Raw genomic sequence first — 26,413 nt, 5'->3', positions numbered from 1 at the left:
AAGACTTGTACTGTCTGTACGCACCTTGGGTAAGACTTGTATGGTCTGAATACACCTTGGGTAAGACTTGTACTGTCTGAACACACCTTGGGTAAGACCTTTACTGTCTGAACGGACCTTGGGTAAGACCTTTACTGTCTGAGCGCACCTTGGGTAAGACCTTTACTGTCTGAGCGCACCTTGGGTAAGACCTTTACTGTCTGAGCGCACCTTGGGTAAGACCTTTATTGTCTGAATACACCTTGGAAAGACTTGTACTGTCTGAACGCACCTTGGAAAGGCTTGTACTGTCTGAATACACCTTGGGTAAAACTTGTACTGTCTGAACGCACCTTGGGTAAGACCTTTACTGTCTGAACAAAGTAATCTATGATCTGAATAGGTTCTCTTCCCTTCAGGAGTGTATGTGTATGTAAAATTCCAGAGGCAACCAATTAGAAGGTTGCGTGTACAAGCATTTTGCTACACTCGCAATAACATCTGCTAACCATGTGACCACTGTGTATGTGACCAGAGCCTCATTCCACTGCAGAAGAGTTGAGACCCAAGGGTGATGGACACTTGCACAGTAGACATAACAAACCAATGGTCTGGATATTCATTGGGGCTATGCCATGGGAGTTTCTGCAATAAAAATAAATATCTGTCAACATTAACTCTTTTGTCCATTCTGGCATGTACATGTCTCATCCTCTTTCCCCCAGATTAGTTCCATCAGGGGCATGCTGGTCCAGAAGCTCCGGCCTGATAACCTCCAGTCTGCAAAAGGTCCCTTTGATGGACCCATGGTCTAGGTAGAAGTAGAGAACAGGGTTCACATGGTGGGGAGGTGCTTGGCTACAGTAGTTATATATACACAACACACTATAAGATTGTATTCATCGCATACGAATGTCAAAGTTGCTTAAGACTGTTATTGTGTGACCCAAACGCACCATATCAACATAGGCTACTATTTTCCAGTCTCAAGCTGTGACCCCAATGGAACCAAAACACACACAACCATTTGGTAAACTCTTTCTTACCTAAAGAACCAATTCTAATACTAGCTGAAATAATTCAGCTCTAACGCTGAACAAAAATAAACGCAACATGCAAAAATGTTAAAGTACAGTTGAAACCGCGATTCATCCGTGAAGAGCGTACTTCTCCAGCGTGCCAGTGGCCATCGAAGATGAGCATTTGCCCACTGAAGTCGGTTACGACACCAAACTGCAGTCAGGTCAAGACCTTGGTGATGACGAGCACGTAGGTGAGCTTCCCTGGGACGGTTTGACAGTTTGTGCAGAAATTCTTCAGTTCTGCAAACACAGTTTCATCAGCTGTCCAGGTGGCTGGTCTCAGATAGTCCCGCAGGTGAAGAAGCCAGATGTGGAGTTCCAGGGCTGGCGTGGTTACACCTGGTCTGCCGTATGTACAACAAAAAAAAATGCATGAAATGTATGCATTCACTACTGTAAGTCGCTATGGATAAGAGCGTCTGCTAAATGACTAAAATGTAAAATTGTTAGGTCGGTTGGACTTACTGTCAAATTCTCTAAAACAGTGGCTTATGGGAGGGAAATTAACATTCAGTTCTCTGGTTGACATTCCTGCAGTCAGTATGCGAACTTCAGTCATTGATGTAAATGGAATTCTCCCCTTTGTACTTTTCACTGTGTTAAGGAAATGCAAAGTCTCAGTATGTGACCAACAGCCATGAGGTGGCAGATAGCTCATCCTGACACATTCATGGTCACTCATTTCACTCTTAAGCTAGAATCCTAGCTGAGGGATGGGCCTGGAGCTTATGGATGCAAGGGCTGACCATCCAGGATATCAAAATAACATTTTTAACCATGTTTTTGTTTACAAAATGGGACACAACAGCTGAACTGAGCTCATGAGGAATTTGAAACTTGTTCTTTAAGATTAAATGGGTAAAAATAGATGTAGCAACTAAGGATTCTAGCTTTAAGTGTCTCTAACCTGTACTCATTGGTAATAAAGAACTTGGACTTAAACACAGATTGAGTATATCCCTGTCTGAAACTCAGGACACACGCGCACACACTTGAATTCAACGATTTTGTAGCTAGTGTTAGCCTGAAGGATCAGCATTTTGTAGCTAGTGTTAGCCTGAAGGATCAGCATTTTGTAGCTAGTGTTAGCCTGAAGGATCAGCATTTTGTAGCTAGTGTTAGCCTGAAGGATCAGCATTTTGTAGCTAGTGTTAGCCTGAAGGATCAGCATTTTGTAGCTAGTGTTAGCCTGAAGGATCAGCATTTTGTAGCTAGTGTTAGCCTGAAGGATCAGCATTTTGTAGCTAGTGTTAGCCTGAAGGATCAGCATTTTGTAGCTAGTGTTAGCCTGAAGGATCAGCATTTTGTAGCTAGTGTTAGCCTGAAGGATCAGCATTTTGTAGCTAGTGTTAGCCTGAAGGATCAGCATTAAATAATTGTTGGATAAGAAATAAAACCTCAATATTCAATATTTTATTTATTTTTGTAGCAATCCACATTTGCTGTTTTGTTTTTAATAATTCGTTCTCATTTTTATACAGTATTGAAAACCAAAAAAAAAAAAAAAGTGGTGCATTCACATCTTTCCCGAGGGATTCTTTAAGGTTGATCTCTACAAGGGTAAAACGGTGAAAAGCTGGAATCCATCCATGTTGAAATTCTCACAGGGAGCAAGAGTAATAGTAGTTGGCCTGATAAAAAAAAATCTACAACACTTCATGGATTTGATTTTTTTTTGTATTATTTTTTTGCCATTTACTTCTGGTTTTTGTCATTTTTGTAAAGGGAGGAGTCAGCTTCCCAGCATTTATCTTTTAAAAAGGAACTTCCCAGTCCATGCGCACAACACTCCCCCTCCAAAAAAACCTCCCCTCAATCCATTTCTCTTCTCCAACAACGCTCCTCTCCTCCTCTTATGCAACGTAGGTGTAGACTTTGCGGTCCTCAGGCGTCCGTGCCAAGTATTCTCTCTCTATGAGTCCTTCAATGCGCTTCTTAATGACCACAGGGCTGGGGAGGAACCGGGCCCTCAGCTGCTGGGTGACCTGGGGAGGAAAGGTACAATAACACTATTAGACACTACACTATTGTTTCTCTGGTTCAAGAGACTGTGCTGAAATGTCCTTGAAATATCATGTGTTAATGTCCTGTACTGAAATATCATGTGCCAAAATATCCAAGTTCTGAGGAAGTGTATTTCCATTAAAAACCATAACATGATTGGTGAAAGAATAGCACAGAGATGATTGCCGGTACTCATGTTGCAAAAGTTACCTCAAAGTACTCACAAATACTGTAGGGATAAACATTTCCAAGTGAAAAAAAGAGAATACATTGAAAACCAAATCTTGTATTCAACCAAATTGACTCAAATGATCTTGGGATGCAGATTTTAATAATAAAAACCATCTTCCAAACCTGGCTGCACATCAACCCTACACATGCTATGACGAGCGACTGAATGGACAACACATGAACATTTACCAGCTGGCTCAGAGACAATTTATGCTTGATCCGAAAATGTGGTCAGTGGTTCCATACGGAGGGCGTTGGAGCCTACGGAAGCATGCAGAGGCCAAACTGAGCTGCATACTGCATCGCCATGCACATTCCGTAACAATGCAGAGGGCTCTGTAAAACTACGCATTGACATGATTGGTTGATGGAAGGTGAGGGCGGTCCTGTATAAACACAAACTCACTTCCTTGACAACTTCCTTCACAACAGCTCTGCACTGCTCTGAGAAGTATGAAAGCCCTGACTTCTGCAGTGGCCCTATCACCCTTACTGCTGCACGGCCAATGCAGACAACAGATTGGCCACGCAGTGCCTTTTAGTCTGAAATATTGAACAATGTGTGTTGTCCCTGTGAAACAAACCAAGTCCAGGGCAGTACAGCTAGTGGAGATCAAGGCAGAGAGTTCTCTCCAGACCTCATGGACCGGTTTCCCTAAACAGATTCAATGGAAATTCTCCCATTGAGCTAGTTATTTTTAGTCTAGGGCAAAGGTCTGTCCGCCACCCTTTCTCCTCTGTCCACAGTAACCTCAGAAACTGATAAGTGGTCAAGTAGGAGAACGGAAGAGGCTCATCCCCTCCTCTGTAGCCACCTTTCATGGAGAAGAGTCATGTGTATACTACGGGTTTTTATTGGAAGAGTTTTGAAATCTGCCACACCCCCTTTGAATCAGCTTTTGTTTTGTCTGAAGGAGAATAGCATGCAGGCGTGTAAAAACAATATGCCTCAAGGTTTTACCTAGAAAATGTCTTGTTTTTATCTCTTCACACATGTATTTTGGGATCCACCCCTGTAAACGTCATTTGACTGATGACACACGAGAGAAGGAGCTTCTCATTTCATAAAAGCGCCTTTTCTCTCTCCTCAATTACCTTAGAACTTCTTCAAAAGGAGGGGAGAGGAAGCCTCCATTTGATTTGCTCAACTGCTGAAAGGCCATCTCCATGGTAACACTACCACTTGCCGTTAGAATCTCTATGGATGCCATATAGGCCTAAGCTTACTCTGTGTCCAGGAAACAACCCACCTCTTACCGGGACGTTAAGGCCTCTGCCACCGGGACGTTAAGGCCTCTGCCACCGGGACGTTAAGGCCTCTGCCACCGGGACGTTAAGGCCTCTGCCACCGGGACGTTAAGGCCTCTGCCACCGGGACGTTAACCTGTTGGGGCTAGGGGGCAGTATTTTCACGGCTGGATAAAAAAATGTACCCGATTTAATCTGGTTACTAATCCTATCCAGTAACTAGAATATGCATATACTTATTATATATGGATAGAAAACACCCTAAAGTTTCTAAAACTGTTTGAATGGTGTCTGAGTATAACAGAACTAATTTGGCAGGCAAAACCCTGAGACAGATTCTGACAGGAAGTGGATACCTGATGTGTTGAATTGCCTTTAAGCCTATGCCATTGAAAAACACAGGGGCTGATGAATGTTTTGGCACTTCCTATTGCTTCCACTAGATGTCAGCCTTTACAAAGTGTTTTGAGTCTTATACTGTGAGATCTGACCGAACAAGAGCCTTGGAACGGTGATGGCCCATAAGACACCTGGCGCGCGAGTTCATGTTGGGTACTCTCGTTCCAATACGTTTTAAAAGAGAACCCAATCGTCCGCCTTGAATTTTATTCATGTTCTGGTTAAAAAAGGCACTAATGATTTATGCTATACAACGTTTGACATGTTTGAACGAACGTAAATATATTTTTCCCCCTCGTTCATGAAGTGAAGTCCGGCTGGCTTAGATCATGTGCTAACAACACGGAGCTTTTTGGACATAAATGATGAGCTTTTTTGAACAAAACTACATTCGTTATGGACCTGGGATTCCTGGAAGTGACATCTGATGAAGAGAATCAAAGGTAATGGATTATTTACATAGTATTTTCGATTTTAGATCTCTCCAACATGGCGGTTAGTCTGTATCGCAAAGCGTATTTTTCTGGGCGCAGTGCTCAGATTATTGCAAAGTGTGATTTCCCAGTAAGGTTATTTTTAAATCTGGCAAGTCGATTGCGTTCAAGAGATGTAAATCTATAATTCTTTGAATGACAATATAATATTTTACCAATGTTTTCTAATATTAATTATTTATTTTGTTGTGCTGACTTGACTGCCGGTTATTGGAGGGAAACGATTTCCTGAACATCAACACCATAGTAAAACGCTGTTTTTGGATATAAATATGAACTTGATAGAACTAAAAATGCATGCATTGTCTAACATAATGTCCTAGGAGTGTCATCTGATGGAGATTGTAAAAGGTTAGTGCATAATTTTAGCTGATTTTATGGTTTTGGTGACGCCTGTCTTTGAATTGACAATACATTACACACAGCTATTGTCAATGTACTCTCCTAACATAACCTAACTTTATGCTTTCGCCGTAAAACCTTTTTGAAATCGGACAACATGGTTAGATTAAGGAGATGTTTATCTTTCAAAGGGTGTAAGATAGTTGTATGTTTGAAAAATTTGAATTTTGACATTTATTTGGTTTCAAATTTGCCGCTCTTGAAATGCACCTGCTGTTGATAGGGTGCGCCACGGGAGGCACGCTAGCGTCCCAAATAGCCCCAAGAGGTTAAGGCCTCTGCCACCAGGACGTTAAGGCCTCTGCCACCAGGACGTTAAGGCCTCTGCCACCAGGACGTTAAGGCCTCTGCCACCAGGACGTTAAGGCCTCTGCCACCAGGACGTTAAGGCCTCTGCCACCAGGACGTTAAGGCCTCTGCCACCAGGCCTCTGCCACCAGGACGTTAAGGCCTCTGCTACCAGGACGTTAAGGCCTCTGCTACCAGGACGTTAAGGCCACACCCACCTCTGCTACCAGGACGTTGTGCTGCATCCTCTTCCTGGACTTCATGATGCGGACGATGGCCGCCTCGATCTCATGCTTCCTGTCGTCGTCCACCTTCTGCCGCGTCTCCTTCCTCTCAGGGTCCGACTCGCCCTGCTTAGCAGCGACTGGAGGGAGGGAGAGACAGAAACCTTAGCACGGCGGAGGGGGGGGGGGGAGAGACAGCAACCTTAGCACAGCGGAGGGGGGGGTGGCAGCAAGCACGGCGGAGGGAGGGGGGGCTGGCAACCTCGGCGGAGGGAGGGGAGGAGAGACAGCAACCTCAGCACAGGGCCACGTTCAGTAGCCAAACGTTGCAGATAGAAATACCACAAAGAGAGCCAATTATTTTGCAAAACTCGACATGTCAGAGAAGTATGTTTGTTCTAAATAGCATATCTCTATCTGCACATCCTGCTGAACAAATCTCAGGTCATCAGGGCAAAGGTCAACATGCCCAGAGGTTAAATGAGCAATAGTTAGAAGATGAGCCTAAAACCCTAAGACTGTAGCTCCCCAGACCAGAAGACCACTGTGATATGGCTCCTTTTATCATTTAGAAAACCCATCTCATTAGAATAACAGACGACACACTCACCTGTCTGTATTTTGACTCTGTGCAGTTTGGAGGTAAACTGATCGTTGACTGTAAACACGTGGCCGTTCTCGATCTCCTTGGACTTGGGCTCCTTGGTGAGGACGCGCTGGGTGGGCTTCCCACAAGCCAGCGACTGCAGCGCTCGCACCAGCTCCCTCTCCGGTATATCCGTCTCCTGCTGGATCTCCTACAGTGGGGGATGAGGGGGGAGAGAGAGGGAGAGACGTAAAGGACGAGCAGAGGGAGTGGAGGACAAAGGGAAGCAGAAAATGGGAGAGGAGGAAGGAAGTTAAGTTTTTCCGCTTGCCATCTTTAATCTGTGAATTCTAACACTTTCATGTGATGGAGACTGACCTGTATATGGCTCTTACCTCGAACGTGGACTTTTCTCTGTTGTTGAAGAGTATGAGGATGGTCATCTGGAAGGTGGAGACCTGCAGTATGTGCTTCCTGGTGTTAGAGCCCGTCACCTGAGCTCCTCCCACTCCTACCTCCGAACCATCCTCCTGGAGAGACAGAGAGAGACTATGACTGACCCAAACTTAAGGAAAGCTTTGACTATATACAGACTCAGTGAGCATAGCCTTGCTATTGAGAAAGGCCGCCGTAGGCAGACCTGGCTCTCAAGAGAAGACAGGCTATGTGCACACTGCCCACAAAATGAGGTGGAAATTGAGCTGCACTTCCTAACCTCCTGCCAAATGTACGACCATATTAGAGAGACATATTTCCCTCAGGTTACAAAGATCCACAAAGACTTCGAAAACAAACCCAATTTTGATAAACTCCCATACCTATTGGGTGAAATACCACAGTGTGCAATCACAGCAGCCAGATTTGTGACCTGTTGCCACAAGAAAAGAAGTGAAGAACAAACACCATTGTAAATATAACCCATATTTATGTTTATTTATTTTCCCTTTTCTACTTGTACTGTCATCATTTGAAATGTCTTTATCCTTTTGGAACTTCTGTGAGTGTAATGTTTACCGTACATTTTAGTTTTTCACTTTTGTTTATTATCTATTTCACTTAATTTGGCAATGTTAACATATGTTTCCCATGCCAATAAAGCCCTTGAATTGAGACAGAGTGACCAGAGTTACAGGTAGAAAGAGGTGGAGAGAAGGGAGAGGGAGAGTGAGAGGGAGAGTGAGAGAAATGTAAAACAGTATTGACATTAACATACAACAGGAAAGCTACAGTTCATGCTATTCTGAGTAGACCCCCCAATGCCTTATTGCCAACAGGAAACCTTTACCTTCTTGATGGGGCCGTGGAAGGTAGCGTTGAGGTCGGCTGAGCCCATGTGGTGCTGGAGGGTCAACTGTCTGCCACTGTGTTTGGCCAAGTAGAACCTAACAGAAGAATATATATTAAATGGACTGCACTGTGGAAGACATAAGTAATAGATAACAGATCCATCGATGAGGCTCAGAGGATGGCTGGTACCTTCTGAAGACCTCGAAGGCGTGTCTCGGGGAGGGGGGGATGGTGCATTTGGGCGTGGCCGACTGTGTGGGCCAATAGCCAGTGGTGAGTACTCTTACTGTGAGGTCGACGCCCCCTAGAGACAGCTGGGAGAAACGGCAGTCACAACATGAAAAGGAGAACCAAGACACACAGGAGGAGTCCAGGGTTTATAACACAGAAACAGACATGTTATGGCAATGACAGTTTTTCATTTGATGGAAATAGTACTTTTATCATATCTTATACAATGTGGACTGTTAGGGGGGGAGGTGTTGACAATGTGGACTGTTAGGGGGGGAGGTGTTGACAATGTGGACTGTTAGGGGGGGAGGTGTTGACAATGTGGACTGTTAGGGGGGGAGGTGTTGACAATGTGGACTGTTAGGGGGGGAGGTGTTGACAATGTGGACTGTTAGGGGGGGAGGTGTTGACAATGTGGACTGTTGGGGGGGGAGGTGTTGACAATGTGGACTGTTGGGGGGGAGGTGTTGACAATGTGGACTTTTGGGGGGGGTGTTGACAATGTGGACTGTTGGGGGGGAGGTGTTGACAATGTCGACTGTTAGGGGGAGGTGTTGACAATGTGGACTGTAATGAGGGGGGTGTTGACAATGTGGACTGTTAGGCGGGGGGGTGTTGACAATGTGGACTGTTGGGGGGGGTGTTGACAATGTGGACTGTTAGGGGGGGGGGTGTTGACAATGTGGACTGTTAGGGGGGGGTGTTGACAATGTGGACTGTTAGGGGGGGGTGTTGACAATGTGGACTGTTAGGGGGGAGGTGTTGACAATGGACTGTAATGAGGGGGGGGGGGTGTTGACAATGTGGACTGTAATGAGGGGGGGTTGTTGACAATGTGGACTGTTGGGGGGGGAGGTGTTGACAATGTGGACTGTTGGGGGGGGAGGTGTTGACAATGTGGACTGTTGGAAGAGGTGTTGACAATGTGGACTGTTGGAAGAGGTGTTGACAATGTGGACTGTTGGAAGAGGTGTTGACAATGTGGACTGTTGGAAGAGGTGTTGACAATGTGGACTGTTGGGGGGGGTGTGTGTGTGGACTGTTGGGGGGGGTGTGTGTGTGGACTGTTGGGGGGGGTGTGTGTGTGGACTGTTGGGGGGGGGCGTGTGTGTGGACTGTTGGGGGGGGTGTGTGTGTGGACTGTTGGGGGGGGGTGTGTGTGGACTGTTGGGGGGGTGTGTGTGTGTGGACTGTTGGGGGGGTGTGTGTGTGGACTGTTGGGGGGGTGTGTGTGTGGACTGTTGGGGGGGTGTGTGTGTGGACTGTTGGGGGGGTGTGTGTGTGGACTGTTGGGGGGGGTGTGTGTGGATGTAGAAGTCTTACCCCCGTGGACTGTAGGTGTTGTCTGAACTCGTCCATGGTGGTGTTGGAGATGCTCATGTCTCTGAACATCCCTTCCAGTTTAGAGGTGAACTGACAGCCACACTCAGTCTACACAGAGAAGACAGCACAGCGAGTCACACAGCACAGCGAGTCACACAGCACAGCGAGTCACATGTTCAGGGTTGGGACCAGCACAATATGGAAAACCAGGTCAAACAACTACCAGTCCATTCTAATGCTTAGATAGAGATGTAAGATAGTCATGAACATCCTGAATTCCTGATTAATAATAATAAAGTAATAATCTAAATAAAATAAAATGAATTAGTAATATATTGGATATGAAATGTCAATGTGTAATTGACAGCAGACTCGTTCATCTCCTCACCTTCAGCTTAGAGATCATGTTCTTTTCAGAGTCGTCCGAGACACTCTTGTTGGTGAGCAGCCTCCGGGCCAGGTGCTGTTTGTAGTACCTCTCAAACACATCCTTCTCCTGCATGAACCGGAAAAGAACCATGGCCTTGTCCAAGATGGACTCCACCTCCTGTTCTGTCAGCTGGAGACAGACAGACAGACAGACAGACAGACAGACAGACAGGAGACAGACAGGAGACAGACAGACAGGAGACAGACAGGAGACAGGATATTGGTTTGAATAGTTTTCCTTTAATAACCCCGTCTCCACGTGGTCCTGTCCAGAACTAGTGCACTATGTGGAAGGTAGGGTACTACATGAGAATAGTCCACTGAAGTGTAGTAATAACATTTAGCAGGTTAAATACTGACGTACCCCTTTGACTCCCTTCTTGAGCTTGTCGTCGATGAAGAGGGAGAGGTACTCTGGGGAGCGGGAGTTGAGGTTGAGGAAGTACTCAAAGTCTCCGGCGATGGTCTGCTTGAAGAGCCGGTCGTTGTTGAACGACTCCAGGAGGAAACGGTCGAACCGCGTCTTCAGGTCCAACAGGCCCTATAGGACAGGGAATCAAATCCAACTTTATTTAAAGGGAATTAAAAATCATAGCACGCTTTACAATAAGTAATAACACACAAACACACAGATACTATAGAGATTTCAAGTAGTTTATGTGTTAACTCTTGGGGAAGCCCTAAAAAGATAATTGTTTACCACAATAACAATGATATTTCTTCTGTACTGAAATTCCAATTACTGTACCACTTGGCAGTTATGTACATATTGTTGTTTTATTCCTTTTGCTTATTTTCTGAATAACTGTAAGATGTACATATTGTGTCGTTCCTGGAAGCTGTTGCCGTAGTGATAACCAAAAGATACTCCCTGAAAAGAGTGGGCTGGAACCTTAGCTTCAATGCTTATGGGGGTAGTTACCAATGTTACTATTTTAAAAACGCTTTAGATTTGAGTTCTTTCTGGTCAGGAAATAATCTGTGCCCTGATTGTTATGGACATGTTCTGAGAATAAAAATGCCAGCCAATCTTTGATTTGAGGTTAGGCCCAGTGTACCTGAATGTAGTCGACAGGGTTCTTGCCCTCTCCCTCCTCTGACACCAGAGCCTTGCCCTGCTCCCTCAGGTAGGAGCTCATACACTCACACATGGTCTTCAGGCCGTTAGGCACACGGCTGAACAGCTTGTACATACAGCCCAGGTCTGGAGAGCAAGAGGAAGAGGGGAGGAGAGAGGAAGAGAGGGGAGGAGAGAGGAGGAGGAGAGGAAGAGGGGGGGAGAGGAAGGGGGGGAGAGGAAGAGGGGGGAGAGGAAGAGGGGGGAGAGGAAGAGGGGGGAGAGGAAGAGGGGGGGAGAGGAAGAGGAATAAGGCGGGGGGAGAGAGGACGGGGGGGAGAGAGGAAGGGGGGAGAGGAAAATGGAGAATAGATGAGTTATGAAGGAAGTTCAAACCAATACACAGATCTACAGTCAGAACTTGACATTGGTTTAGATGTGAAAGATCCACTGGCTCTGCCTGTCTGTATTTCACATTGGTTTAGATGTGAAAGATCCACTGGCTCTGCCTGTCTGTATTTCACATTGGTTTAGATGTCAAAGATTCACTGGCTCTGCCTGTATTTCACATTGGTTTAGATGTGAAAGATTCACTGGCTCTGCCTGTCTGTATTTCACATTGGTTTAGATGTCAAAGATTCACTGGCTCTGCCTGTCTGTATTTCTGCGTGTCTGGTTTCAGAGTTAATCTGTGAGGTAAATGCAGAGCTCAGGAAATGCGTTTGAAGCAAATTCCAGTCAAGAAAGTGAACTGACGTGAACCAGTAAATACATGAGTGACAGAGTGAACTTATTTCTCTCTCTGATTTGATAATCATCAACAGGAGGGTTTGATTCAGTCCACTCATCGATAATAGGTCTTGTACTATCTAGTATTTGTATTCCTATCTGGTAGTATGACATCTAGTGGCCCTTTTTGGATAAGTCAGACTAACACACCTGTCTAATTATCTCTGGCTCTCTGTGTGGCCTTCTATCCCACTATTGTTTGTGGAGATATGCTCTGATTGGTCGACTGACCAAAAGCTCAGCTATAATTAAAATAAATGTGGATCTGACTGGAAGTTTGCGGAGATGTTTTTCTTTTTGACTCCAGTAGCTTCACTAATCAGCTTTGGGTGTCCGGTAGATTGTGCCTAATTGGCTACGGTTACATAGGCAACCCATTCTGATCTATTGCCAATTATTTCCATATCTGATCCCAATCTGATATTTTTCCTAATGTATGAACAGCAACAACAAAACATATATTGAATATGATCTTTTGCCTTCAGATTCATACCATGTCCATACGTGGACCTCAATCCTAACGCAATTCTAATGCTCCAATATGTGGCCTCATTTGTTTGCTCTAAAGTGATTTTTGTTTGTGTGCACATGACTTGCCGTTATCAACCACCCTGAAAACGTTATGTAACAGTGACAGGAAATGAGCGTTACATCTGTGTGCTACTTCAGAGGCTACATCAGTGGGAATGTGCAAATCTGATATGAGTGTGGACAGTCAGAAAAATAAGATTGGATAGAAGACTATGGCTAGGTCTGGAGAATCATTGATTAACCCTGAATAACATGCCTATGTCCGGACAACCTTTTTACATGAAAATCCCCCACAGCCCAAGTCTCAGAAGGGGAACGCTGATCTAGGATTAGGTTTTCCTCTTTTAGACCACAGTGAAAAAGATTCTTTGGACAGGAGGATGTGTTCAGCACTCATAGTCGGATGCTTTTTGAAAAAAAAAAAGGGCCCAGGTCTCCAGATATAATTAAACACACAAGTGTTGATTAGAACTCAATTCAGTCTTAATCCATTGCCTGTAAAACAAGCCTGTTTTCCATGTTCACCTTCTGTCTTGCCGTTCTTGAGCATGTGAACAAGGCCAGAATTCTCCATCTCCACGATGGTCTTCATGTGTTTGGAGATGAGCTCTCGTTCCACCACCTTGACGATGGGCTCCTCTGTGGACTTGTCCAGGCAGTGCAGCACCCGCTCGATCTCCTCGTTGATCCTGGCCTCCACCTTCTTGATGTAAACACTGGCACTGTTCTCCGCTAGGAACTTCTGGCTCTCCATCTGAGGGGTTGGTACAGGGTACGGTTTTAGGGGGGGGTAGAACAGGGTACAGGTTTGAGGAGGGGGGGTAGGACAGGGTACAGGTTTGAGGAGGGGGGTAGGACAGGGTAGGGTTTGAGGAGGGGGGGTAGAACAGGGTAGGGTTTGAGGAGGGGGGTAGGACAGGGTAGGGTTTGAGGAGGGGGGGTAGGACAGGGTACAGGTTTGAGGAGGGGGGGTAGGGTTTGAGGAGGGGGGGTGGGACAGGGTAGGGTTGGGGGGGTAGGACAGGGTAGGGTTTGAGGAGGGGGGGTAGGACAGGGTACGGTTTGAGGAGGGGGGGTAGGACAGGGTACGGTTTGAGGAGGGGGGGTAGGACAGGGTACAGGTTTGAGGAGGGGGGGTAGGGTTTGAGGAGGGGGGGTGGGACAGGGTAGCGTTTGGGGGGGGGTAGGACAGGGTAGGGTTTGAGGAGGGGGGATAGGACAGGGTAGGGTTTGAGGAGGGGGGGTAGGACAGGGTAGGGTTTGAGGAGGGGGGATAGGACAGGGTAGGGTTTGAGGAGGGGGGATAGGACAGGGTAGGGTTTGAGGAGGGGGGGTAGGACAGGGTAGGGTTTGAGGAGGGGGGGTAGGACAGGGTAGGGTTTGAGGAGGGGGGATAGGACAGGGTAGGGTTTGAGGAGGGGGGATAGGACAGGGTAGGGTTTGAGGAGGGGGGGTAGGACAGGGTAGGGTTTGAGGAGGGGGGGTAGGACAGGGTAGGGTTTGAGGAGGGGGGGTAGGACAGGGTAGGGTTTGACGTGAGATAGAGGTATTTCAGATACAGATAAAAGTGGAAGTTGGAAGAGGTTGATAGAGCAATACAATTTTATGTAAAACTGAAAAATAAAAAGCATTTTATTAGTGTGGACAATTGAGGAGCACAAAATGACGAAGTGATGGGCTTCGACTCATGAACAGGATTTGGATGACCACAAACCAAGAGGTCACCTATATGGGGTTAGATGAGGATAGTGAGAAGCTCCACTGACTTAATGCAGCTTAACGTGTTGTAATAGCTTGGTTACGTGTTTTTGTGGTTTTAGCATCCATGCCAACATCATAAAACAAATCTCAGCAGTCACAATGACTGGACAAAAAAAGAGAGCTTGTAAAATGTTGCCCAACCCACCTGGAAGAATTCTGCAGACATTTCTAAGAAGGGGGACTCAAAGTCTTCCTCGTACACAGACCTCCCCTCCAGACCCAGAATCATCAGCATCTGGCAGGCGTTCCTGATCGCTCCCCTACACACACACACAGACACAGACACAGAGACACACACACAGACACGAGGAATAAACATATGATCTAGATTTTTGAGGGGGGGGGATTTTCTCTTTTTTTTTTTAAGTAACATTGAATAAAACCTATTTGCCAGAGTGGTGATGAGTTGGGTATTAATGTAGTAGTTCATCTCCCAAGTCGAAAGGTCAATTCTCTGTGAATAGGATGTGCTACTGCCCTTATCATAGGCCTACATAAAAAAAACAGCCAAAGAGAAAGATGAAGTGGTTTCAGGGGCTTAAACCTCACATCACAGCCAGCCATTGTCCCCTAGGATATGACTTATGCACCAGCCTCACCAAATACCTACTATCTAATCAACAGTAGCAGGGACTGTATACACAAAGCAAGTCAGTCATCCTGATCGGAAAGGCAAAACTGATCCCAGATCAGCACTAATACTCTGAGACACTTTGTGAATAGATACAGGTCTTTCTTTTGTTAGACAGATCCCAGAACAGTCCTTACCTGTCCACCACCTCTCCTTTCCTCTCCCGTGCGATCATGTCCAGCAGGGTCTGTCGCAGGTGGTCTCGGATGCAGCCGTAGCGTACCACCTGGTCTCTGAAGATGATCAGGCCCAGGTTGTAGACGTTCTCCACGTTGTTTTGCTGCACGTACACCCGGTCCTGGAGCCAAGTGGAGTACAGTGCGTTAGAATAAAACCCATTTGAATACTTTGTCCTCCGAACAGAATATTCTTTGCACAGTTAGAGTTTACTCAACTGAAAAATTCAGGAACAGGTAAGGGGGAGGACTCCCAAAAAGGTCATATTTTTTGCTCTGAAAAGCCATATGATACCTGATAGGCTGGTGTCCTTGGTTACACTCACCAATACAAATCTATAGCCTACTACGCAGATACAAAATAAATATGGCTGAAATCTCAGTTCTGGAATTAGATGTTTTTATTACCAAAATAAGAGTACATCATCATCATCCCATTTCTGCACCTAGCACTGAGTAGGTCAGGCAGCTAACTGGAGACCCAGGATGCAGGGAAAAGGTCAAACTTCCTTTGAAACTTTTGTGAGTGTACGGTTTAATGTTCATTTTATATTGTTTATTTCACTTTTGTTTATTATCCATGTCACTTGCTTTGGCAATGTTAACATATGTTTCCCAGGCCACTAAAGCCCTTTGAATTGAGGAGAGAGAGCGATTGAGCCCTTTGAATTGAGAGGGGTGGGGGGAGAGAGCGGGGAGAAGGAGAGAGAAAAACAAAAGAATCCCGAGAGAATTCTGCAGTCTCCATAGCGGCTGTGTCACTGGGTTGTCCCCCACCTCATACAGCACACAGACAGCTGGCCTTACTGTTACAGTAAATCAAGCAGAGTTGCCACTAGTTGCCCAAAAAACTGGAGAAATAAAACAGAAGCTCTTTGTTCTGCCCAGGGTAAACAGCAACTAGAAGGCTGGCCCGCCCAACCCCCGCCATGCCACATTGTTGAGGAGAGTCTGCCCAGGGTAAACAGGGTAAACAGGGCAAACAGCAACTAGAAGGCTGGCCCGCCCAACCCCCACCATGCCACGTTGTTGAGGAGAGTCTGCCCAGGGTAAACAGGGTAAACAGCAACTAGAAGGCTGGCCCACCCAACCCCCGCTATGACACATTGTTGAGGAGAGTCTGCCCAGGGTAAACAGGGTAAACAGGGTAAACAGCAACTAGAAGGCTGGCACGCCCAACCCCCACCATGCCACGTTGTTGAGGAGAGTCTGCCCAGGCCATTCTTTCATACGAGGAAAAATATTATTTACACTTTAGGGAAACCACTGGAGACAAAACACTAAACTGGAGATAAAACTCTACAGATTTCTGGAGAAGCAATACTACTGACTAGGCCTGTCTGGGGTTAAAAGGACATCTAGAGAATCCTTCTGGACTGGGGTTTGGGAATTCTGCAGATTCATGGAAATTCTGCATATTTTCCAGCATATCCCCGGAATACAGACAGTAGTTGTGCTTCTGGGCATGGTTGACATGAACGGGACACTTCCAATTCAGTGCAACAAAACTGTTGTTCTTCCATCAATAACCATAGAACGCACTAGAACAGGAATGTCAAACTTTCAATTAAGACCTAGGTGAGATGGAGTTCTTTACTAGTTAGTGACCTTAATTCATCAATCAAGTACAAGAGAGGAGGGAAAACCTGCAGACACTCGGCCCGCCGTGGAATGAGTTTGACACGCGAACTAAAGCAGGTCACCTACCATGTACATCAGGATGTCTCTGATCATGACCATCGCTGTCTGGTGGTCGTTCCACGCTTGATTCAAAGTCTGCAGAAAGTTATTGTTTAACGAGTTTAGGACATCTTCCCGTACCTGCGGAAAGACATAAAATAAGTACTGAAAGTCTTAGTAAAGATATAGCTTCTGTCTATGTTGAAGTTGCCTGTAGACACTGATCCAAGGCAAAAAACATTTGAGATCAGTGTCTCAATTTTTGGAGTTTCCAACCGAATGGTGTAAGTTAGGAATGAGATTGAATGAACTGATCCTAGATCTGTACCTATAGGAAACGTCTACACAGGGCTCTGTGTTAGAACAGCTGGAGACTGTCAACATGTGGACATACAGGTTATGACCCCAGCTATCTGGCCTGCTGAATGCTAAATGTTATATTCATGAGAGAAGGCGATGCCAAATACTAAATTCCAGTGCAGACCAGCAAGTGGTTCATATGAATTAGCCTAGTCCCCAGACAGAATACACTGCTACAGATCCCATACTAATCAATCACAAGAGTTTTATCAAGTCTGTCTGTCTGGTTCTGTTTTGAGTGTGGTGACTTTTCATGTAGGCTATATAGCTCTGATCTATCATTCGTCTATCTATATTTTAGCTGAACAGGGGATTGTTTCATTGTGCGCTGCACTTAATTTGCAAACTGGATTGCACTGTGTTGTGTGTGTACAGGTGCTGATTTTGCATATCAAATTGTGTCCGTTACAAAAGGTAAACGTTACAGACAAGGCCAGGAGTTTCTCTTGACCACATGGTCACGTGACCAGGAGAAACTCCTGGGCCTAATTCGCTGTGAAAGTCAACACCTATTCCGATTTACCCAGTCACAAATTTTGAATGGGATTCAAGATTATATCCTCAAATTCATGAAAGTGCAGTCATTTTCACATGCTTTTTGCTCTTGAAGACCATAAAAACCAAACTACAAGGCATGAGGGATGGTCACTTTCACAGCGTATTATGGGAAATGATTTATAGAAGATAAACAGCGGTGCATTGTGGGAGGCGTAGTCCTTTACTTTGTTGACGAGGTGCTCGGTGACGACCTCGCGCAGGCCCGTGTAGAGCTTCTCGCCATGTTTGTGCAGCACCATTGTGTAGGCGTTCCTGTAGAGCTCCTCGAAGCTCAGCCCGCTGTTGTTCTTCCTCTGGATCTCCTGGATAGCGTTCTTCAGAAGGTCCCAGATATTGTTGACATACTTCTCATCCATTGTCATCTAGGGAGAGAGAAATCGGACACAATGAAGAAACAATGACAACGGAACAGTTCAACCCATTTCACCCGTGTCCGTTCATTCTTAGTAAGGATTGTTTCCTCATTCTGCAAATCTGAACAGATGATATCTTTGTCAATTGATTAATGACAGCAGTGCATAGATGTTGGTAATTCATTAGAGGTTGCTATCGAGTTAGAACAATGATGCAAGTTTATAAGGATCTTACAGTCTCATTAAAGTTGTTTAGGTATGGCTATGATCGACAACTCACCGACAAGCTGGCCCTGCACCTAGTATGCATTTTTGTGATTTGCGTGAGGATTTGAAGCCTTAACTTAAAAAATTTCTAAGAGCTTTCTTTGATAAACCGCAGGTGGCAGCTAGGGCCTAAAACCTGAGTGACAATAACATGAAAAACAAAACAGTCAATTATGACTTCACAATGACTCAATCATGGCAGTTGAAACATACCTTGTCTGGACACATTTGAAACAAAGAGACAACACCATTGGCCTATTATTAGGGATGTCTGTGTTTCTCATTGATAGAGAGAAGGTAGGAGTTGGTCCATTAGGAAATCAAGTGACTAGGCTAATTGTAGTCAGAACATCTGTATCAGGCCTATTGTTGATGGTACAACACACGATAAGTTAAATACAAACAATAATATATTTATTTAAGTTAGGGATTTTCATTATACAGATAATCTCAAAGACGCTTAAAAACAAAAGTACATGTAGTTGTTGGGCCGGACAATGGTCATCAACAGAGGCTGACGTGTCCAGGCCACATCCCCTCCGGTGGGTTAGAAATAGCATGAATGTCGGTCTAAGCCCAGGTGTTTAAATATTTGAAGTATTGGTAATTATCAATAGTAGAACGAGTAGGGTGTACATAGCAGTAAATTATATATTTGCTTGCGTTAGCCTACATGATCAGAATCTATGACATTATTAATGCAGATAGGGTCTATCACTACAACAAAGTGAACAAACCAGGAGTTGTTATGCTAGCCTGTCTGTATAAACACATTAATTAATGAGATAATTTGTTACGGGAAAGTATTTTGTCTTTCCCTAGGCAGGTGCAGAAGAATGGAAAATTCCCAGATGAGGCGAGGGGGAAAAAATATGTGGACAATACTTTTTTTTTTTTTTAAATCACCTACAGATATGATTCTGATTCAAATTCATGTGGGCACAGCAGAGGTGCCAAGATGAGTCAAGTATTTTTGCCCCATAGCTTATTAGTATGACAAAAGCTTAGCTAGCTATCAAACCCTGTCAAGATGTCCATTCTTTTGGCCATTCAAACCTCAGGGATCCCGTCACCTGACCAGAGAGCATATTAAAACAGTCAAAGAGTTTAAAATGAGCAAGAGAGAGGGCCATGCCATCAAGTCATTATTCTACACAGAGTGCCCCCCCCTCCACAAAGTAATTACATAATCTGTTTTATTATAATTGGGGCCAACAACTGAACTGAGGGGTACAGGATGCACCAACATGTGCAAAGGGGAATACTGCCTAAATAGAATCCAGTTCTTCATGGCAGTCTAAATTAAAGCCTGCTCAAGCATGCAGACATGCAAGCAAACACATAGGCCCCAAACACACACACACACTACACTGAAAGTCACTTTGGTGAGCCTAAATTTGGAACATGGGCCTAATAAACTGGGGGGGCAAGTAGTTGTGTAAGATGAAAAGCTCATCCCTTCTCCTGCTCAGTTATTATTAGGTGGGGCTGCTGCAGGTATGCAGGCAGACAAAACTGCATATCCCATACCCTGGCTACTGTCCAGGTGCAGACTGAGTGCGTGGTCACAGAAGCACTCGCACAGCCATTCCGCTGCTGTTATTCCTGCAGCATTCAAGCAGTCAGTGTAACACTGTGCATGTGTGTGAGATATTCAGGGGATGAGAGAGTACATTTCTGTCTAAGCCCAGGGCCCTGACTGCAATGTCATTCCTTCACACATACAGCCAATGTCTGGCATCCAACAGTCTAGGGCTGCTCTCATAAAAAGAGAGACTAACGTTAACTAACTAACGTAGAGCAATCGGTATACATGCTTAGCTAGTTCTGCAACATAGTCAGGCTAAATATAGCCATGCTAAATATCTACAAATCATGACAGATACTTTTTTTAAAAAACACTGACAAATTAGTTTATAAACTCTGGTTATACCCTTTCTGAGTTAGTAAGTTAGGCCTACGCTACAGGCAATTTTTACGGATGGGCAGTTGGCTACACAGCTAAGGAACTAGCTAACGTTAGCTGCTACCTAGACTAGGTCCTGGCTAACGTTAGTATGTTAGCCGGTAGCTTACTAGCTAACGATAGATAGTTGACTTAAAGTTTAGTTAACCAGGTAGCTAGTTAGTTACCAAGCTAGGTTTCTTCTAGCTAGCTAATAAAGTTAGCTGGCTGCCAATGTATATAGCTAGCCTACAACCTAGCTAGAAACTAGTTTGTCAGCAACACCGCAAGTTAGCTAACGTTTGCTAACTAATAGTTAGCTAGTGGATATTTTCCAATGTGCACTGTACAAATAACAGAAACGTATCGAATCAAAGCTAGTTAGCAAACTAGCGAATATGAATCTACGCAACACGAAGCTAAGTTAGCTAGGTTGTTGTTAGCTGACAGTGACATTTTCAAAGTATATGTTTAGCTAACTAGCCAGGCCCGTCTTTAGCAAATGACATCCCCGGTGCTCGCGTCTCAGCGTACCCGGCTAATACTTACAGGAAAGGCTCTTATCCTCATCTTGGTGTCCTTCTTGACGCCGCCTTTGAGGTTGGACATGATTAGTTAGTACGTCCGTCTTCTCTACGTTATCATGAAATACTATTTTAGGCTGCAACAGGGATGCCTGCGAATGGAAAGTGGTAAAGATCCCCCTCGACCTTCCCCTTGGGCTTGGGTCCGTCTCTCTGCGCTGTTGTTGTCACTCCTCTTCTCTCAATTTTTGCCTAGCTTCTCCTTGCAGTGATGGCGGACAACAAGCTTCTACAGGGCAGTGGTAACTGCGAACCGAAATCACGCGAGATGAACCATGGAAAACATAATATTGCAAAAAGATATAGAACGTTCATCCTCATTCCACCAGTTGGATATATATCCAATTCACTTTAACCCAGTATCAAGTCTGGACAATGTATGTGTATACAGTCTATTCAGTTCATATCATATTGCATTTTATCAGGTGGCCAAAATTGGAGGTGACATTGATTTAAAAAAATATTACACAAACGTGCACATTTCAAAATCTAGCATTCTTTATTTGTGCTCACTAGATACTTACCTAGCTACATAATTGAGTAGTCAGTACCCATGCACTAGGCCTGTCAAATATGATGAGTTGGCCAATACAGTCTCACTCACATGATATCCATGCTGTTTTGTTATTTAAATACCAGTGTGCATGAACACATAAAGCCAACAACATGACACAGTGCTAATGTAAACGAAGGGATATTGTGATGTACTCGGCCTAATAGTGTGGCAGGGTAGGAACCTTTAATAAACTACTCCCCCCCCCATCAGACTGTTTCCCTATAAATGGGCCTGGAACCTGTTGTTACTGTAGGCCTAAATATTAGGCTACATCTAGATATTACACTAGGCCTTATACAAAATCAGATGATGAAATGAAAATGGAGACGGTGACATTTTAAAGAATTACTTTAATTCTTTTGGCTATGCACAAAAATAATTGTGTTACAATTACTGTTGGTATTTGCTCAGAGAATTAAAGTAGCCGGTGCTGGCTACATTCGTGAAAATAAGCCTCCACTGCAATACAGTAAACACCCACAAGAGGGTAACGTTGCGCTCTTATCAATCCAAGGCTATAGTTATTTTTTTATTTTTTTATTTAACCTTTATTTAACTAGGCAAGTCAGTTAAGAACAAATTCTTCTTTACAATGACGGCCTACCAAAAGGCAAAAGGAAAAAGGCCTCCTGCGGGGACGGGGGCTGGGATTAAAAATACAAATAAAATAAATAAATATAGGACAAAACACACATCACAACAAGACGAGGGTCAGGCGAGGGTCAGGTGATGAACGGAAATACAAAGTAAATGTCACCCTTCACATGTCACATTATGCTGTCCAGTGTCCACCGTGCCTCCATCAGAGGGCTATTCCATCTCTCTCTCTCTCTCTCTCTCTCTGCACCATGGTCACATTAAAATCTCCTGGGTCGATGATCGACCAAGGACTGGAAGATGGAATATCTTCTCACAGTCATGACGATGCTCTCTGAATAAGGCAATAGACAGATTGTAAAATAATGTTGTATAGCCAAATGCATTGCATTATCCCATGTATTCTTCACATAAGGCTACAAACCAAAAATATAACTGCAAGCAGCAGTGTTTACGGGATGACAGAAAGAACACAAGATCAGTTGGATAACAAAGCAAGCACATCATGTAGGAACTATCTTCCTTTATGTGAAAGCATTACCATGTTTATCTTTCAATACCACAAGGATGACGCAAGTGAAGTACAACATTTAAAAAAAAAATAATGCATGACATGAAATGTATGCATTCACTACTGTAAGTCGCTCTGGATAAGAGCGTCTGCTAAATGACTAAAATGTAATGTAAATGTAAGTTTTGTGTAGTGCTGTAGGATGCAGCAGGTAATCATTCTGAAAGTCATTACTTAATGTATTGAGGTTATATATGAATATTTATATGTATACTGCATATATATATATATATATATATACACACACATATATATACATAAATATAAATATATATATATATATATATATATATATATATATATATGCTGATTGCGCAAGCATCAAGACTTCCAATTTCACATTTTCCAGAATAAAATATCCACTTTTCACTAAGTTCAAACCAATAATAGGGCTAGTATATGTGATTATACAGATATACTAATCACAATAATTCACATTGTTTGTCTGCATAATTTAAATCTAACATTAATTTGCACGAGACAAAGTCCACTTGATCACTAGTTATTGCTCTAGTATCCTATGGTGCCACTGGTGCCACTGACATCTATAGTGCCACCAACTGGTCTGGTGCAGTCACTTTATAGTCACACAGCTTCTAAGGACATATACATAAGGTTTACATACCAAATTTCATGGCCCCATGTCCATCGGTTCACTTCTTCTAGCCCTGCTGTGATATGGTGCCATCTAGTACTGTAGGGTGGCTGACTTTGAATGCAGCAACTAATCAATCTCAAATTCATTAGAGGCTAATTCATTGAGTCTATATACCCATTCTGGAGTCAATATGGTTCATGAGAAGAAGAATTTTTAAAAGTATTTTTTATCATTGTCATATTTGCTTTTAAAATTTACATTTTTAATTGAACCTTTATTTAACTAGGCATGCTAACGTGCATCTAGATGTACAGTGCAGCTATATTTTAATGTAGCAACTATTCTGATGTAACGAGTCTAAATACAGAATCTAGGGTGAATCTTACAAATGGTTCATGAGGAAAAGATGATTGCATATGATTTTGAACATTAACATTAACATTACACGTACAAAGAATGAGTTAGTTAACTTTTTTACATTTTTATATCAATAACAAATTCAGTGTGGCTTATCTTAGGGATGTCCCTAACAGAGATGACAAGGTCAAGTTGATAGGCCACTGTGGAGTGGATTTACAGTGGTTTAAATTGACATATATTTTTGGGGTATTATCTCAAACTCAGTTAAGACATGTCCATGTGCCTACATTCCAAATTTGATGTAATTTGGTCCTATGGTTCATGAAGAGATTTTTATAGCATTTTTAGCATATTCTGGCATAGTGCGGCCATCTTTGAACTCATCAGCGTTATTTTCTCAAACTTTTTAGGGACTATTGTGATGAGTCCAAAGACCAAATTTGGAGTGAATCTGTGACTTTAAGTCCATTAGAAGAAGACATTTTATGATTATTTTAAGCATTAGCATTACAAGTCAAAAAACTGAATTGTCAGTAGTTTCCTTTATTGTTTAAAGATATCAATGCCAATCTTAACATGGTTCATCATGGTAATGACTTTGATGACAAGATTCAAGTTGATAGGCCATGATAGCCCTGATTTCCTGATTTATCAATAACTTAGCCATCTCTTAACCAATTAAGTTAAGAGATGTGCCATGGGCCTACATACTAAATTGGGTGTTATTTGGTCTTATGTTTCATGAGAATATGTTTTTAAAATGTTTTCCGAAATTTCCAAGATGGAGGAAAATCTATCCTGACGGACCTTATGGGTCCTTGAGGCAGATTGGTTCAGCATAAGGAAAGACACCTACATACAACGTTTCAAGTCTCTAGGTCAAACGGGCCTATAGATATGAGGGTTTAAGTGAGACTGCTTATAACAGCACCACCTGTAGGCCAATCGGTGCCATTCTTTTTGACCAAGTTACTCATGGCCTCTTGTTTCTGTGTGCCAAATTAGAAAACAAGTTACCAATCCCTGTTTGAGTTATTTCACCATGTCAAGGGAAACAAATGATAAGAATACAGAAAAAAAAACCAATATGCTTCAACCCCTAAAAACAGTGAGAAAAAAGGAAACCGTGAAGGGTTGACTCACTTTTGTATTCGGCCACTAATGTAGGGGCGGTAGTACTCCTTCTTAACTTGTTTCCAACTCTTCTCAGCCCCATGTTCTCGAACTCCAATTTCCGGATTTCCGACCGCATTTCCATGATTACCTGCGCGAGTCTCCGTTCGCTATCCATGGTGCTGAAACGACTGATTTATGTCCGCGCGTAAAGTGCCATTGGGACAAAATATCTAACCCTTGGCCACTTGCCTCACCTGACCTGGTAAATAGATATCATGCTCTCCTAAACTGTTTTCCTCTGTACATACACTATTTCAGTCACATGGTAGGCCTAGTTTTTCCTCCCCTCATCTCGGTTGTCAATGTGATTGTCGCGCGCGCACCCGGTTAGTGATCCATGTGGAGCAACGTTTCCTTCCTCTCACTTTTTTTTAATGAACAAAACAAACAATTACCCTGTCATCGCACCATTGATAACACGGCCACATGACGTAGGCCAACTAGTGTCCTTTTCTTCTCTGAGACCCGATGCCGCCCACTTTCTCTGCGACAGTTAAATATTTATCCGTTCTGTCAACGTAAAGCAGCAATAGGCAATCTAGTACGGGTCAGTGACACGTAGGAAGACACTGCAACGTTGTGGTGATTTCATTAAATCACTTTCATTTTCTGTCTCTTGTTTACTGTCGTCTGCCATTCACCTGCATCTGTATTCTCTCCATCCGTTCCAGTCACTAAAACTCATTTGAAAATAAAATAAAATGGTATTTGTCACATACACGTGTTTAGCAGGTGTTATTGCGGGTGTAACGAAACGCTTGTGTTTCTAGCTCCAACACTGCAGTAATATCTAATAAGTAATATCTAACAATACACACAATCTAAAGTAAAGGAATGGAATTAAGAATATATAAATAGCTAGATCTACTTAGGTGATTCCTATACTAGAAAATGTGTATACTTTTATAGGCTTTTGTAGACTATTTTCTTGCAGGCCTAGAAAGTATCTATCAACTTTTGAAAGTTGTGAAAAATAGGGACCTTTACGTTAGATCTAGGTCAAAATGGATCCTTGAGAAGTCCAAAACATATTTTCCAGTTCCCACACTGCTATCCTTATCTGCTGTTACATACACTGAGTCTACAAAATATTAGGAACACCTGCTCTTTCCATGACATAGACTGACCAGGTGAATCCAGGTGAAAGCTATGATCCCCCTCACCTGTTTAATCAAATTCAATCAGTGTAGCTGTAGGGGAGATTAGGTTAAGGTTAATTAAGTATTTTTAAGCCTTGAGACAATTGAGACATGGATTGTATATGTGTGCCATTCAGAGGGTGAATGGGCAAGATAAAATATTTAACGGGGTGTGGTAGTAGGTGCCAGGCACACCGGTTTGAGTGTGTCAAGAACCTCAACGCTGCTGGGTTTTTTACACTCCACAGTTTCCTGTGTGTATCAAGAATGGTCCACCACCCAAAGGACATCCAGCCAACTTGACACAACTATGGGAAGCATTGGAGTCAACATGGGCCAGCATCCCTGTGGAACGCTTGAAACCTTGTAGAGTCCATGTCCTGACGAATTGAGGCCGTTCTGGGTATGCAACTCAATATTAGGAAGGTGTTCCTAATGTTTTGTACACTCAGTGTATACAGTAGCCTATAAACACTGTAACACTGTATAAATGGCTTTCTTAGCTGTCATGTTAACA

At 43.6% G+C, this 26,413-nt stretch overlaps 1 protein-coding gene across 1 annotated transcript; it reads right to left on the bottom strand.

Moving 5' to 3' along the window:
- Window positions 1–2,452: 2,452 nt before the first annotated feature.
- On the bottom strand, window positions 2,453–21,150 carry LOC115157472 (cullin-3). Its single transcript, XM_029705742.1, has 16 exons — window positions 20,865–21,150; window positions 17,915–18,112; window positions 16,860–16,973; window positions 15,114–15,274; window positions 14,491–14,605; window positions 13,110–13,338; window positions 11,266–11,411; window positions 10,572–10,748; window positions 10,167–10,337; window positions 9,779–9,886; window positions 8,414–8,538; window positions 8,223–8,319; window positions 7,333–7,467; window positions 6,962–7,148; window positions 6,346–6,491; window positions 2,453–3,046 (listed from the first exon to the last, which is right to left on the bottom strand). The coding sequence occupies exons 1-16, from the start codon at window positions 20,922–20,924 to the stop codon at window positions 2,915–2,917; spliced, it is 2,301 nt and encodes a 766-aa protein (XP_029561602.1). The 5' UTR covers window positions 20,925–21,150; the 3' UTR covers window positions 2,453–2,914.
- Window positions 21,151–26,413: the final 5,263 nt, after the last annotated feature.

The sequence above is a fragment of the Salmo trutta genome, chromosome 21, assembly GCF_901001165.1.
Source record: "Salmo trutta chromosome 21, fSalTru1.1, whole genome shotgun sequence".
Classification (NCBI taxonomy): Eukaryota; Metazoa; Chordata; class Actinopteri; order Salmoniformes; family Salmonidae; genus Salmo; species Salmo trutta.
This window is presented reverse-complemented; position numbering and strand designations above follow the sequence as displayed.